This window comes from Rhagoletis pomonella, unplaced genomic scaffold (genome assembly GCF_013731165.1).
Source record: "Rhagoletis pomonella isolate Grant_MI unplaced genomic scaffold, Rhpom_1.0 Rhpom_scaffold_00001, whole genome shotgun sequence".
NCBI lineage: Eukaryota > Metazoa > Arthropoda > Insecta > Diptera > Tephritidae > Rhagoletis > Rhagoletis pomonella.
The window spans coordinates 48,244,009-48,260,231 of NW_023458555.1; the positions used below are offsets into that span (position 1 = coordinate 48,244,009).

Genomic DNA, 16,223 nt, shown 5'->3' on the forward strand with positions numbered 1-16,223 from the left:
GCATATAACATGGAGTCGGTAACGTCGATAACGATGTTTTACCGGAGATTAGTGTTAACCAGACATTGAGTAACCGGCCCTTAGTGTTTTCCATCACATCCCGCCATCTTTTCTCTCTCACTCTTGGCTGGAATATAATTAAAAATGCCGAAAATCAGCAGAAAACCTAAGCAAATAAAGGTAGTGGATGAAATTCATACCTTTTATTCGCTTATTATTTTTCTTATTTTTTTTTCATTATTTTATCATGCATTTTAGTCATGATCCAACTACACAAGATCTGACAAGATGAAGCAAAAGAAAGAAGTAATCTTCTGGCTGACGTTTGTAATTTCGGCGCCATGTTATTTGCTTTGGAAAGAAAACAAAGAATATGAAGACTCCTATTGTTAATGATAATGTATCAAAAATGTGCAATTGTACCAAAAATGCCAACACTGCTCTGAACTATCGATAACGAATTGCTAGTGAGCACTGAACTTTTTACACATATTTTGTATGGCAATGCTCTACTTTTGCACATTTAATATCAACCCTGTTCAATTGGAAAAGTACCAAATTAAAATTAAGGAACAAAAACACAAGAGATTGAAAATAATCTCTTGTCGCGAAATAAAATTGTTTCTTTCTATTCAAAATTTTCGTTAAAGTGAATTTTATTTATTTACAAACATTGAAAGATCGTGTGTAACACAAATGAACAGATAAAGTATGCTATAGTAAAATAGATAAACAAGAATAAGGAAGTAAAAAATTTTCTTCATCGAATTTTTGCTTTGCGGGAAGTGTGAAGAGGGATTTTTTCATTTGTCATCGTTTGCAACGCGAGTGGAAATTTAATTGAAAAGTCCGAAGAAATTCATGTCTGCGAGGTCACAAATATACAAGTAAATTATAAAAAATTGGAAAACTAAAGTTTTTAAGAATTAATGGTGCAATTAGTAATCAGGAATAGACTCACATATGTAGCTCAAAGAAACTGGCGGTTTGTGGCCAGGTCGAGCGGTGTGAAACCTAGTGCGTTCATTCAATCACTGCAACGCATTAGGAAATAAAAGGGATAAAACGAACCAATGCCAAAATCTACAAAAATAAACGTGGTTATGAATTCAAAATCATATGCACATATATTTCCGAAGAAAAGTGTGAGACCTGCGTGCATTAAATTGCCTGTAATCATTGGTGTGTGTGTTTGTTCCACCTAAGTGCAATCTTCGAATTCATACCAGCGATTACATATTTAGCTTGGCGTTAAAATTCTTGATTGTCTAATTATCCAAACAAAAAATCTAACCTAAATTAAATATCTAAAACCAGAAAGTTTCCCACTGCAATCTCATCGAGCATATAGCACAATGTAAAGCCAATAATTCGGCCTTGGTGGGGAATGTAATCGCATTGCAGCAACTGCAGCTGCAAGTTATATCAAATTTTCAGGGTCAACGCCACGCTACTTATGTGCGTATTTTGTCAAGAAAATTTGAGCTATGTTTAATACCAAATATATTTCGTACTCGTATAACATGAAAACAGGTTAAACAAAATAGCTATGGTCAATATTTTAGCGAATGTGAATCAACCGAGGTCATAGCTTAATTTTTTCATACATCTCTAAATTTTCAAACTTTGCCACATTTTTCTCATAAGATGTAACATTTTGCATTTCTAACGGCGCGTTTACATTGAACAATGCTTTTAAGTCAATGAAAATGCATAAAAGTTAGTTGTCAAAATTGTTCCAATGGAAAATAATGCATGCATTTCCTAGGGTTTACACCGGACAATACTGTCATGACTATGAAGATATACGTATTAGTTGTCAAAATGGTTGCAATGGAAAAATATGCATGTATTAGTGAAAAAGTATGCATGTATTGCTATTGTCCGGTGTAAACCCTAAGTTTTCCATGCATGCCTTTTTGACAACTAATAGGTATATCTTCATTGTCTTGAGAGAATTGTCCAATGTAAACGCGCCGTAACTTACTTAGGGTTTACACCGGACAATACTGGCCCGTAGTCATAGTCAAAATAAAGTCGACTTAAAAGTTAGTTGCAGCTTTTTTGACAGATATCCCATTGAAAATTATGTCAAAAAGCTGCAACTAACTTTAAAGTCGACTTTATTTTGACTATGACTACGGGCCACTGTCATGACAAAAGCAATACATGCACACTTTTTCAATAACACATGTATACTTTTCCATGCATGCGTCCACTAATACGTATATCTTCATAGTCTTGACAGCATTGTCTAATGTAAACGCGCCGTTAGTCAAAAATGAAAAATAACAGGTTTTGTTTTCGCGCTGGGCTATTAAATGGTCAATGAGGTTGTTCACACTTGGCTGGTTATCACGTTATCTGGTTTAAAATTATTATTCTGTAGTGTATTTTAATGATGTAAACTGAATAAAAAATATAACCACATAACCAGACAACCTGATAACCTGATAACCAGACAGCTGTGAACAACCTCAATGTGTCTGGGAATAAAAAAGTATTACGGAAACTGCAAACAAATTGTATACGCTTCCTCTGATATTGGCCTTACATTTCAGGCCTTTAATTAGGTATTCTTCGTAGGGGATTAATTTTGAAACTGACAACACTGTTTTAACCGATGAACAATGCACGACGTTTGACACGAGCAAAGCACGAAACGAGTGAACGGGCTGAATATTTTCCTTTTTCTAGCTTTCCTTGACGAGGAGTTAAAAATAAAATTTTCGCAATGGAAGATGTAGCAGAAATAAAAGCAAGAACATCATAATTAAAAGAAAATTCTTTCTGAAAACAAAGAACTTGCCGATTCTTTTGTTAAGTTTGAGTTTTTCCCAAACGCAAAGCGAAAGATACAAGAAAGGAAATTTAAGTGAAGGTACATATAGCAAGCAAAATGAAACATTTTTTGTACATTTAATCGTTTCTCTTCGAGTCAAATGAAAAAAGAAAATTAAAGGCTAGAAACGGAGGTGTGTAGATTTGCAACATATCTATGGGAATTTAGCTGGTCTAATTGGAATGCATTAAGTGGAAGGGTGATTACGGAAAAAAGCAAAAGTTAAAGTGGAATGTGTGTAGCTGATTTGCGAATGTGGAAGGGGCAAGAGATAGTGCACTGACTGCTATCCAGAGGGAAGAGTGACTAAAAAAGAAATCTCTACTGGTAGCAAACAAATAAGTGAGCAAACACATGTACATATGTATGTACACATTTAAAATTTGTGCAAACTTGATGCCAAAAATGTGCTGCATAAAGGAAGTTATACAATTTTTAACTACGTGATGATAACGCATTCGATTCCATATACTTATTAGTTTATTTTTGGCAATGCCCGCCGAGGTGACAGTATTTTGCCGGTAGTATACAACATACTACCGAGGGAATGTTATATAATTCGCAGTTATATCTTACAATGTGGAGTCAATAGATAAAGTCTTTAAAACCCACATATGTACGTCCTGAATGACATAGTTATTAATATATGTACATTTTTTCTCTTTATATCCAGTTACTCCATTATATCTACAAACAACAATTACAATAAAAATATAGTATACTGGTTCGAGGAATTTTTCAAGAAAATAATCGAATTATATTGGCCACGGCCAATCATCGGCTGGAGCAACGTCCTGTTGAAAAGGAGACGACACGCAGATTTCTAAGGAAGGATAAAGGAAGATACCGATCGACTTATTTATTTTAAGGATTTCTACAATATCGTTACCATTTATTGTTCAGTAATAACCTAATACTAAAAAAACATAGTACTTGGTGGCCTACAGATTTATTGTTAGGAGTTATAAGGATTAAATTACTGGCTTTGGTATCATCTGCCGATTTATATAAAAAATAAACTTGTGCAAACAGAAACAAGTTTCGTGCACATATTTACTTGATATCCTATTTCTACCTTACAACGACTTATTACGCTATCTAGCGAAAGAGGTAGAGAACAAAAACTATTTAGTTGAAGTGAAACATCATTACTAAAAGCTGATTGTGGCAATAACAAGACGGTCAATAGCAACGTAGGCAACAGAGTGGGAGTGGAAGGAGTTCGGTTTTCGGTTTTACATCGTTTTCTGAATAATGAGTCGCCATGAAGGTAATCACCTAAAGTTTGTTAAACTGATAATTTGTTTCTTTCAACAGGGTGAGATGTTGTATGTTGCAACGAATTTCCGAGTATACTTGGCAATGGAAATGCGTTACAAAATACAATAGTTAATTATTTGCTTAAATTGGTATTAATTCTGTATTAAGCAAATAAATATGTATGTGCCAACATTGTAAAAGCCAAATTATGTATATATGTCGATGGTCTTCTGCAATAAAGCCACAATTCAAAATTCAAAAAATTAGACCTTACTACTGTTATGTGGCTGTAATCCTTATCTAACCCACGTCTAATCCTTACTATTTACAGCAGTAATCTTTACTACTTCCTTTAGTAAGGATTAGACATTGGTTAGAAAAGGATTAGAGTCCAGAGCCATTTGACAATAGTAAGAGTTTATGATTTGAATTTTGAATTGTGTTGTTATTGCATAGGACCATCGATGTATGCAAATTCAAAACTGTTAGATATTTAGTAGAAATATTAAATACTTTTTTTCTTTTAGGGGTCAGTTGTGATTCTTGTCTCAAAAGCAACTTTAATGGACGCCGTTACAAGTGTTTAATTTGTTATGATTATGATTTATGCGCTGATTGTTACGAGGAGGGTGTAACTTCTACTCGTCATTTGGTCGATCATCCAATGCAATGCATTCTAACGCGTTCCGACATTGAACTGTTTTTTGGTGGTGAAATGCTCAATTCGGAGCAGCCACAAAGCTTCACATGTCCTTATTGCAAGAAGATGGGCTTTAGCGACGCTACTTTGCTGGAACACGTTTCGGCCGAGCATACGGAAACCAGCCTTGAAGTAGTGTGTCCAGTATGTGCCGGACTACCGGGCGGTGAACCGAATCTAGTCACAGACGACTTTGCCGGCCATCTAACATTGGAGCATCGAACGGGACCGCGTGAATTGATTTCATTTCTGATATCCTTTTCAAAATAATACAATTTTTATAGACATATGTATATACATATGTATGTACATACATCATCATCAATACCAAAGGTTCTAATCCTCCTGTAAAATTAAAAGTCGTAATTTAAGCCTTTTGTACTGATGATAACTATTGTTACAACAATAACTATTTAACACATTTCCCGGATTTTTTTATTTTTGTTATACAATTTTTTATATGTACGTATATAATTGACGGAACACCTTAATTTGTTATTTTGATATATACGACGAACCATCTGCTATCCGACATGGAGGCGGTGTACGTCGTATTCCAGGACGTACGCTTGGCGGTCCTCGCGCTCGTCGTTCCAATATGCACTTTAGTTCATCAAGTGGCTTGTCGGCCCTATCACCATCCGGAAGGGAATCGGTTGACCCGATTGCCGAACTACTCTCACAGTTATCGGGTGTGAGACGAGGCGGACCGCAGACGTCCCAATTGCAACAATTGCAGATGCAAATACAATTGGAACGCCAACAAGTGACGGTATGTAAAATAAAAATTTATTCATGCCTATTACGGAATCCCACGGATGTCATTCACATGGATCCTATCATATTCGCACTGTCGGAATAAGTGAGTGCGAAGTATTAGATTCGTGCGAATTGTATCTGTCGGACCGGAATAGGTTTGTTTCCGAGGTATCCCATTTTCATGAATCTACTCCTTCTCACTAACTTCATCCTTCGGATACCGTAAAAGGCATGATTATATATGTATGTACCAATTTTTTTGCAAATTTACTCACGTGTGTATATATACAAATATACACACACATCGTCGTTTAAAGTACAAACCGCGTATCGTCATTCTGCAAAACCGCATAACTGGTATTAGCTGCCAAAAATTGGATTTATTCACACAAGCTCTTGGCTCAATCCTTATCCATTCGTTCTGAAACATACTGGCCAGGTATGAGATTGCTTTATAAAAAAGAGTACCATTTTGAAATTTGAGTGTTTTTACACTTTTGAAAATAATTTATACAACCTCACATACGCGGTTTTGCATTACGTTGATACGCGGTTTTGCATTTTGTTGATACGCGGTTTTGTACTTTAAACGACGATATATATGTATATGCACATTTTTGTTAATTTTGCAAGTGGAAAATTGCGCAGTTGTAAAATCTTTGGCAAGCAATACAGCGGCGTAACACAAAAAATAATGACGTTATTGGTTTTAATTGTTTTTATTTTTAATTTTTGTTGCTATGTTTCGTGTTTGATTTTGCATTTGTGGTCATGTTTGCATTCAATCCACAATGCCCACTGATCTTATGTATGTTTTCATAATGCTTATTCTTTGTGTACATTCTTTTTAGGCAACACGCCAACAGTTGGAACGTTTGCCCCGTCGGGCTCATCCAATGGTCTCTTCATCGAATTCGAATGCAACCATGCCGGAGGTGATAAGTAGCGGCCCAATATTGAGTGGCAGTGGATCTGGTGGTAGCGGTGGCAGCGGTGCAAGCGGTTCTGGTAGTGTTAATGGTGGTGGTGCCAGCTCTTGTCGCACCAACGAATGGAGTGTGAATCCGTCGTTAGCCGCCCAACAACAATCCCAATCAGGCCTGACAGGCAACAATGCACTCAACAGCAGAGAAGTAGTATTTATGCTGTAATTTTACGACTTGAAAAGTATACTAATACTGTTTCTTTTTTGCAATAAAATTATTTTTAATAACAGAGCGGCGGTGGCAGCGGCAGTGTGAATGGGGGAAGTGGCAGTAGTGCCAGCAATGTACTTGGCATGTCGGTTACTGGTGGAACAGTAGGTACGGGTGTTAATGGCCCGGGAACCGGAACCGATGGTCAATCGCAGTTTTTGCTAACAAAATTCATGCAGCCAACATTGAGTGATACAGAATGGGCTGAAATGGAGCGCGAAAGGTCTGATCGGTAAGTGCAGATATTTTTGTAAAAATTAATAACGCCTGCATATTCCATAAAGTTAAACTATGATAGCAGTCCGGTATTGTTGTTCCAATGAATGTTTAAAAGTTTTGATGTGAAATAACTTTGGGTAGGGTGAGAAGGAGCGGGGCTATCATATCAACAATGAATATCAGCATCGGCTTCAATAGCTTTTCGGAAATGATTCAAGCCCTGAAAGTATTCACCTCGGAACCCGCTTATGCTAGCAGCGGAAAAGGGAAGTCTCTTCTGCGATGGAATTGCTCTTGGAATTTCCAATTGGTGTCAGATGGCACAGAAGAGAAATGACTGGCGTGCTTTGTTTATATCTTGCGAAATTGCTTACGCGGTTACAGTTCCAAACATGAAGAAGAACCACGATTTATTCTCATTGAATTGGGGATAAGGCTGAATTGGAAGCATATCGAGCACTATTTTCGATTTTATGGCTAGCGACAAAAGGCAATTCTTTTTTTATTTCCCTTATGCTTGGAACACACATGTGGTATAGAAATTACAATATCAATATTGTAGTTTTCCCTTGCTACGTAGCAACTACAATAATTTGTAGTATGAGAGTGACAGACGGTGGTATATATCGTAATATTGATACTATATTACGATGTGTTTCTTTAGCATTAACCAGTTTGGGGGTATTAAGAAAGGTGTTGTAAGTGTAGTGTTGTTGAATGGCATAAACTTTAAACGGCTCAAAATAAATTTAGTGGGCTTTCAAGGTATCATAAAATTAAATTATGAATTTTCCACGGTTAATAAATAGTTGGTTGTTGTTTCAAGTTCTCTAATAATTTATTTGACCATTAAAAGCTTTACGACATAAGGCAACATTTGTGAACCACCTAAGTTTAATATTTTATTTATATGCTGAGAAGCAATTTATCAAAGTAATTGCGTTTTCGATAATTTTATGTTGTGTTATCTAGACAATCAAAAAGCAGTGCGGATTATTTAAGGATTCTTTGAAAAAACTGTATCTTAAGTAAATCTATAGTCTTCCCCTCAGCAGAATAAACTCAACATGATTTTCAAGCTAATGTGTTTTGTGCATATACAAGATTGTATGTATATTAAATCTATAAATTGTTGCTTAAGATATGTAGGGGGTAACGAAACGGAAGGATCATAATTTTAAGCAATAGCCAGGCAGCGCTCTCTTTTCATATGAAACAATACTGTTACTAGTTCTTGAGTGCATCGAGAAACTTAACTCCCTTGGTAGGCAAAACAACATCCAGTTAGCACGGCCACCGGCCACAAGGGAATAGAAAGTTATGAGACGACGGGCCGGTTCGCGAGAGAGGCAGCAGCCATTACTCAAATTGGATCCGGTCCATTCCTGAAGTTGGCCCTAATACTCTGAAGGAAGAGCTCAGAACGGAGAGGAACGTGCTAACGGACCCTATCAGAGGTCACAAAAATAAGAGCTTTCAAAACTTGAAGGAGAAACTTAGACTGCTAACAGGTATCCTAACAGGACACTGCAGACTAAGATGGCATTTGTATACGTTCCCACGACAGTCGGGTCTACGTAACCGGAGCGACCCAGATTTATATCTAACCAAGGACTGTCACTCCAGCAAGACTCCCCAAAAAGTCTTTGGGGAATTTGTATGCTGCGAAAACAACAACATGACAGGGAGATACCACTGCATATTATTACCGAGTGTGGTGTCATCTGTAGAAGACGTGAGAGATATCTTGGCTCGATGTGGTCCCAAATTGATCAAACTCACTCCCTACCCTTGAGAGCGCTGCTGCTATCCTTGAGGGATGTAGGGTTAGAGGAAGTATTGTGAAGAGTCTATTTGTCTATATTTGTTTTTTTTTTATGGCTATATAACAATTATATTCATCAATTTTATATAGCTCCAGGCCGTTTTCAATGAAATAATGTTGTGGAAAAACATCGACGATCAAGATTTTAATAAATAAATCGGGTATGATATCAGCGGATTTCTTTGATGAGGAATTTTTTGATTCAAACATTTATAATGTCTACAGGAAGGACAGAAATGCAACTAAGACAAGTTGTCTGAGAGCCGGCGGAGTTCTTATTGCGATTCAGCGTAAATTTCCTTCGTTCTCTGTCTCGCTTGTAAATGATGATTTCCTTTTGAATCAGCTTTGTGTTCGCAACAGTGCCTCATCTAGTCATGACTCTGTTTTTGATTGTTTCTTATATCCCGCCTAATAGTAATTATAATCTTTATAAAGCGCATGCTGACAACATAATGTCTTTAGTATTAAATAAGCTAGGAGATGACCACCTTTGTGTGTTAGGCGATTTTAATCTTTGTAATGTATCTTGGTCCACATTTTTTTCCAATGCTGGTCTCTCACCAATTAGTGTCAATGCGTCCCATGAAGTGTACTTTATAGATAGCCTCTTAAGCCTTAATTTATTACAAATCAATAATTTTGTTAACAAGTTGGATAGAATTCTTGACCTCATATTTATTAGTGATAACATTAAGTGTAACATTCAAGTTTGCCACAATCCGATCACTCCATCTAATATGCATCGTGTTTCTCTGTTACTGAAATTTGAATTTTATGTATTCCCGTCTTTCAATGCTGGTGACAAATATAAGTTTAATTATGCAGCCTGCGATTATCCCAAGTTAGATAGATTACTGGGTGAATTAAATTGGGAAAGCTTACTCTCTTGCCCCGATGTAGCTAAATGCTTCGCTACTTTCAAATCTGTAATTTCTGATTTTTGTTTTAAATTCATTCCAATAATTAGAAAAAGATCATATAAATTACCCTGGCATAATCGTGACTTGAAAAAACTGAAGAATCTTAAAAACAAATTTTATAATAAGTTTAAGGCCTCTGGAAGTCAGTTTTTCTTTGAAAAATATTAGGTCCATCTTAAAAAGTTTAACTGCTTGAATAAATTCCTCTACAGAAATTATATCTTAGGCATTCAATCCAATATCGAAGAAGATCCGAAATCGTTCTGACATTTTATTAAGTCTAAGAAGAACAACTCTAGTATTCCCTCAGCTGTATTTCTTGAAGATAAATGTGCCTCCACTCCAGCTGAAGTTGTAAATCTATTTGCTGCATTTTTTAGTTCTAATTTCGTAAATGATAACCCTACTGTGGATTCTAGTTTCTCTGCTAGTGTGAGTTCTACTAATTTTGGCTCCCTTAGACTTTCCTCTGACGATATTGCTAATGGCATTTTAAATCTAGCAGCTTCTGCAAAACAAGATATTGATGGGCTCTCTTCATATATGTAATACTTCTATATTGATAGTAACGTATCTTCAAATTGTGTTTTTATTCCGTAATCAAAGGGAGACAACCTATCAAATAAATGTTTGCTTGTGTTAATATAAATGTATATTTGTGAACTATTACAAACAAACCACGGTCAAGTCACTCCAGGAGCGGTTTAAATTACAAATATTAAAAAAATAGAAAAATAAAATAACCAAAAGTTTTTCCCTGAACGTGATTGGGGCGAGCTTTGGCGTCTGCCCGTTTTCCCTGATACAGCTCATTTCTAAGTAAATAGTATAACATACTGACGCGTGCAACACGATTCCTTTTTCCTTGCTTTTTGTTCCAAAGATAAACACTTTTTGGCTTAAATTAAAATTTAATTTTGTAAAATATTGACGGTTACTGCACCGCTCCTGATTTTGTATTATTTTCAAACGTCATTCTGGGTACATTGGTTGGTTGGTTTTCTCGTTCTATAATTATATATCTGCACTCTATTCTTAAAAGTGCCAACAAAAGTGATGTCTGTAATTACAGACCCATTTGGAAACTTTCAACAATTTCCAAACTTTTTGAAGTTGTCGTCAAGGAGAAAATTTATTTCGCAACAGAAAGTCTAGTCTCACCCAATCAACATGGTTTCGTCCCCAACCGATCTACGGTTACTAAGCTAGGCGTCTTCAGTGAGTATTATATTGCAGCTATCTCGGAGCGGTTTCCAAGTCGACTGCATTTACACTGATCTTGCTAAAGCATTTGATAGAGTTTCGCATAGTTTGTTGGTCAGTAAGCTAGCCTCACTGGGTTTCCACTCAGTATTTTTGCTATGGCTCAAATCTTATTTGTCGGATAGGCTCTGTGTGGTCTCTGTGAATGGTTGCTCTTCGGAATCTTTCATTGCCTCATCGGGGGTTCCTCAAGGTAGCATTTGAGGTCCCTTATTCTTTGTATTATTTATAAATGATGTGAGTTCTTGTTTTTCATTTGCTAAATTTTTGCTGTATGCTGACGATTTGAAAATTTTTGCTGTGATTGAAAATTCGCATGATGCGCTTAGACTTCAGTCCGAGATTAATATTCTACACAGTTGGTGTCTAAGCTCTCGCTTTTCTCTGAATATTAAAAAATGTTTTCAAGTTACTTTTTCCAAAAGTCACAGTATTCTTTCGACGTCTTATGCAATCTCTCAAACTGAATTTCAAAAAGTTCAAGAAATCAAAGACCTTGGTGTAATTTTCAGCTCTAATTGGTCTTTTAACAGTCATATCAGTCACATCATTTCTAGATCTTACGCTGTACTTGGTTTTCTCAGGCGTCAGAGTTCAATGTTCTCTGACCCCTATACACTTAAATTGTTATACACGTCCCCCCCTATACACTTAAATTGTTATACACATATTTAAAAGTAGTTTGAAATTAAATTTGGAAGAAGAAAAATCGATAGCAGAAGAGTTTGAGAGCGAATTAAACTCGTTTAGGGCTCTGCGACAGAAAAAATATCATGATTCCTATGGCGAGTAAGAACGGCGTGTCAATCACACCCCGTATAATATCGAAAACGAAAATAAGAGAAAGAATAATCCTCCTATTGTGCACTGATTTACGGTTTATGAGCATGCATCTAGCAGTGTAAGATGGAAGAGGGTCAACAAAATGTGGAGAGCGCAGAGCATAACGAATGAAAGATTTTTGGAATCGTTCAGTATTTAAACTAAGATTAGCCAATCAAATGCCAGCCAGCAGTGCAACAAAAACGGAGTTTACGTAATCTAAGTTTAAACTGACACTGAAAAGCTGGCCCATATGCAATTATCCCTAAAATCAAAATCGAAAACGCCTATATAAAATCCACATTAGGAATTACCTCTAATAGACCAAATCGAAAACGGCTCTATATAAAATTTACATTAGGAAATATTTTTTAATTTAGTTTTTCGTATTTAATAATAATAATAATAATAGGTTGGCGCTTACACATATGTTAGTGTTTGACTGAGCTTCCTATTTGCGGCGTGCGCGTTGATGTTGTCGCACAAAGGGGAGGGATCTACAGTTTTACGCCGACTCCAATCGACGATTGTATTTTTATGAGCAGCCGTTTTGCATTGCAGAAATGCACTTGCGATTGCCTAGGGCGACCGCTATAAGAAAAACCCTTGTTTTTATTTTATTTTATTTTTTAATGTAAGGGTGAAGCGGAGTGGTAGCGCGCACTGCTAACTACTACACCGTTTTTAGTTGAGCAAATTTAAGGCCCTTATTATGAGCTGCATTCGATTTTCGATCTTCGCTGGCTATCGTATTATGAGCTATGCAAGCGTGTCGAAATTTTCGTTGAGTATCGAATTTTCTGTCGAACAGAATTTTGCTTTCGATGATGTAGCGAAGTGTTAGAAAATTGTGAAAAATGTATGATTTTGTATATGTTTTCTTACATTTTGGCGGCTAGACACTAATTTTAAACAATTTTTATTAATTTCATGCAGTTCTAACATCGTGAATACTAAACACAAGCTGGAAAGGCTGGTTTTACTTGTGAAAGAAAATCCCAATACTCTGTTGGCACGATCTCTGAGAACAAAATCGTAGCGCTGTTGATAGTTTTAAAATATTTTGAGTAAATAGATTTGGCTCGCAAACGCCTCTTTAGATGGTCGGAACTTTTTAATGAATCTGTAGACAAATTTCTTAAATATATTTTATATCAAAATATATTCGAAAGACTAATAAACTTAAACTCTCTTAAACATTGGATACTCCTGGCCAGTTTACTAAGCTCTCATCCTCTGACGAATCGTTGAACCAGAACTCGTTGTACTCATTTTACCACGTTTTTATAAACTCGCTTTCTTTTTATTTTCATTTTAATTAGAACAAATTTACATAAATATGTATGAGCACACTATTTAGTTTGCTCGATTTGTAAACAAAGCTTCTCGGCGGTGAAAAATATACTATTGTGAACAACCTAAATTCACAATAGCGCTATTCTTCGTCGAATGAGCGCCATCATACCAAATGAAAATTCGTTCGCTCAGCACTTTCGACCACAGTCGAAAATCGAATGCAACTCATAATAGGGGCCCAAATGTCTTTTTAAACCAAAAATATTCGAAAGAAATCCCAAGTGTCCTGAAAAATAAATCACGATAAATGACGAAAGCTCCCGAAAAATACGCTCCGAAAATCTTGAAAAATTACCAAAAATACCAAAAAATACGAAAAACCGGAAATAATATTATTCGAAAGTCTCGGTAAAATCCCAAAGCTACCGCAAATATTCAATTTTATTTTAATCTCTTGAAAAACAAAAAGCTTTTACAGACAATCACTAAGCACAACCCAAATCACTCGAAATACTAGAGATACACAATACTAGAGATACATAAATAAAGTAAGAACTGCGCCCAGTAGCTCTATTGTGATCACAGCTCATCACAGCACTGCATCTAGCCCTAATCACGGTATAAATTTTATAATGAATCGCGGAGGTATTGAGCGTATGTACTCTTCTCTTGGCCACAGATGTCCTTTGAATCTCTTCAGTCTTCGCGAAAAGGCTTCACACTCCAGGAGGCGGTGGAATGATGTCTCTTTGGTGGAGTCACAAAAGCGACAAAGATTGTTTGATCAAATCCCTATCTTATGCCACTTAGCCTACAATGACTCATAAAAAACCTGTAATAATTCTTAGCCTCACCTTGGCGAAGGTTGTACCTCCCTAGTAAGCTCTTAGCTTGACGGAATACCCGTGGTTTTTCTCCAATCCAATTTCCTCAATTTGATAGTGTTGTATATTTCAAAAATGTTATCTTTATAATAATTCCTTAATAAAAAATGTGAATTTTTCTCCATTTTCTTCTGAATACAGTTCACAATTTGTACAAGCGCTTCTGTTGTCAACACTTTCCTTTGACTCGCTTGACGCTATTGCAATTAGTGGTGCCGAAGCTGAGCGCGAAAATCGCGGCGAATCGCAGGAAACCAACAGTGATAATGTAAATAATGAGAAAGTCTCGGCTGCGAACACAAAAAGCGACGCCAATGCGAGGGAATCGCTGATGAACAATAACACAGATGCCTCGGCACAAACCACAAACACCAGTGGCAGCGGCGGCGGCAGCATGCATGTAAGCGGTGGGCGCCAACAGGTGCATCAGCAGCAACAAACCTCGCCGGAGGATATTGCCGACGAGTACAAGCAATTGCAGCAGCAGCAACAACAACAACAGCAAGCACAGCAGCAAACCTACGCATCAAAAAAGAAATCAACCAGCAACACTAGTGCAAGTGGTGGGGCTGGAGCCGCTGGCGGTAAATCGACAGCTGACAGAGGCATTGAGCGACGGGGCCGTCCACCACCCCCACCAGTTGGCGGTGGCGCAGCGGCTACTGGCTCACAACCGCAACAACAACATTCTAGGTAGTGCTATCGTCCTCATCAGCCATGACATGAACATAAACAAAAACAGCAACCGCAAAAACTAAAACTGCAACATAAAAACAAACAGAAGAAACAACAGAACGAAAACATCCACAGCCACATCCAGAACAACAAGAACAAATCCAATCTCGCACAGCAGCAACAACAGCAGCGACAACGGAGACGAACGGTGTGGTCAATAGCAGATGCAAAAACACAACGCTATGAAAATGAAGGTGCAGTTGAAACAAATGGTATAATGGAGGAGGAAGGGGGGAGTGTTGATGCTGAGGCAGTATGTAGAAAGGCGACGACGACGATGCAATGTGGACGTGGACGTGGTCGACGGCAAGACGACGATGACGGCGACTACGGGTACATAAGAAGCAGCAGAAGCAACAACCAGAGCAAAACATTATAAATATGGTTTATTAAATATATTATAATTATTAAAATTTATATAATTATAAAAGAAAAAAAAAACAACAAAGAGAAGGCAACCCAACCAACCAACACATCTATTGTAATCAAATGAACTAATTATAATTTTAAAGAAATTGAACATTTAAAATTAAAGGAAACACTATTAAAACATAAATAACGAAACAATATCTGTAGCATGGCCAATTTGAATATAGTACCATACACACACATTTCACGTTTACATGCATATGGACATACATACATACATACATATATATATACAAAGCATGTTTAAAAGAAACGAACGCGCTTAAAGGTAGAATTTTAAAGTTGCGGGGAGGAATGATTTTGATTCGTGAATTAAAACGGAATTAAATACTTCAATTTCATTGGTCGCTTTTGAAGTTAAATTATGTGTATGGAAACGCGAATTAAAAAAGAAAAATTTGACGCGTGAGATTTTTGAATATTTCGTTTATTGATTATGAAGCCAGCGTTCACATGCGACTTGTAACAATAGCAATTTAACAGGATATGTTTATAAAAAGATTTAGCTAATTTTAGCAAATTGTTTAAGGAAGCAATTTAGTATACGCGAAAATTTAAACTTTAAATCGAAAAATTTACTCTTTTTGTTACCTTCCTTTTATTAGCTCGAGATGTAACTATGTAATATTGATACGGCTAACAGATGCACCGATTTCTATTCTCAAGTTACATACCTTATGACAGCACGAATGGCAATTATAATAGGGAGGTTTTAGTTTTTTAAACTATACTTTATTTTTACAATATTCTTCGCGCATACTTGGTCCCTGTGATTTCGTGATTAAAAATTATTAGCTGGTAGGGTTATATATGGGTATACATACAAATGTATATTCAATGCTATTGCGAGTGTCGATTGGTCGTAGAAAAGCCATTAGTCGATTGAGTCAATTATTATTTTTTTATTATTTTGTAACTTGAGCGAAAAACATTGCAGTTTTGTGAATATTTGCTTAATTGTAAGCAACTTTTGGGCACTTTCCTTACATTTGTGCGTTATTTAGATGATAACATTAAAACGATTTGAGTGGCCTAAATCTAATAAAACGAAGATTTCTATAAAAAAAAAA

At 36.4% G+C, this 16,223-nt stretch overlaps 1 protein-coding gene and 1 long non-coding RNA gene across 3 annotated transcripts; both read left to right on the forward strand.

Moving 5' to 3' along the window:
• The first annotated feature begins 500 nt into the window (after positions 1 to 500).
• LOC118745453 lies at positions 501 to 3,984 on the forward strand. The gene is made up of 3 exons (XR_004993636.1): positions 501 to 887; positions 2,562 to 2,881; positions 3,516 to 3,984. It is a non-coding gene; the product is annotated as an uncharacterized LOC118745453 (long non-coding RNA).
• A 12-nt stretch (positions 3,985 to 3,996) lies between these two features.
• LOC118745455 (E3 ubiquitin-protein ligase Kcmf1) lies at positions 3,997 to 15,293 on the forward strand. 2 transcript variants are annotated; one of them, XM_036478908.1, is made up of 6 exons: positions 3,997 to 4,112; positions 4,630 to 5,054; positions 5,314 to 5,574; positions 6,413 to 6,697; positions 6,778 to 6,989; positions 14,131 to 15,293. In XM_036478908.1, exons 1-6 carry the CDS (start codon positions 4,097 to 4,099, stop codon positions 14,684 to 14,686), a joined length of 1,755 nt encoding a protein of 584 aa, XP_036334801.1. In that variant the 5' UTR covers positions 3,997 to 4,096; the 3' UTR covers positions 14,687 to 15,293. The 2 variants fall into 2 exon arrangements, with proteins under 2 accessions (XP_036334801.1, XP_036334805.1); XM_036478912.1 differs by having other exon boundaries at positions 6,413 to 6,694; positions 14,131 to 14,686.
• Positions 15,294 to 16,223: the final 930 nt, after the last annotated feature.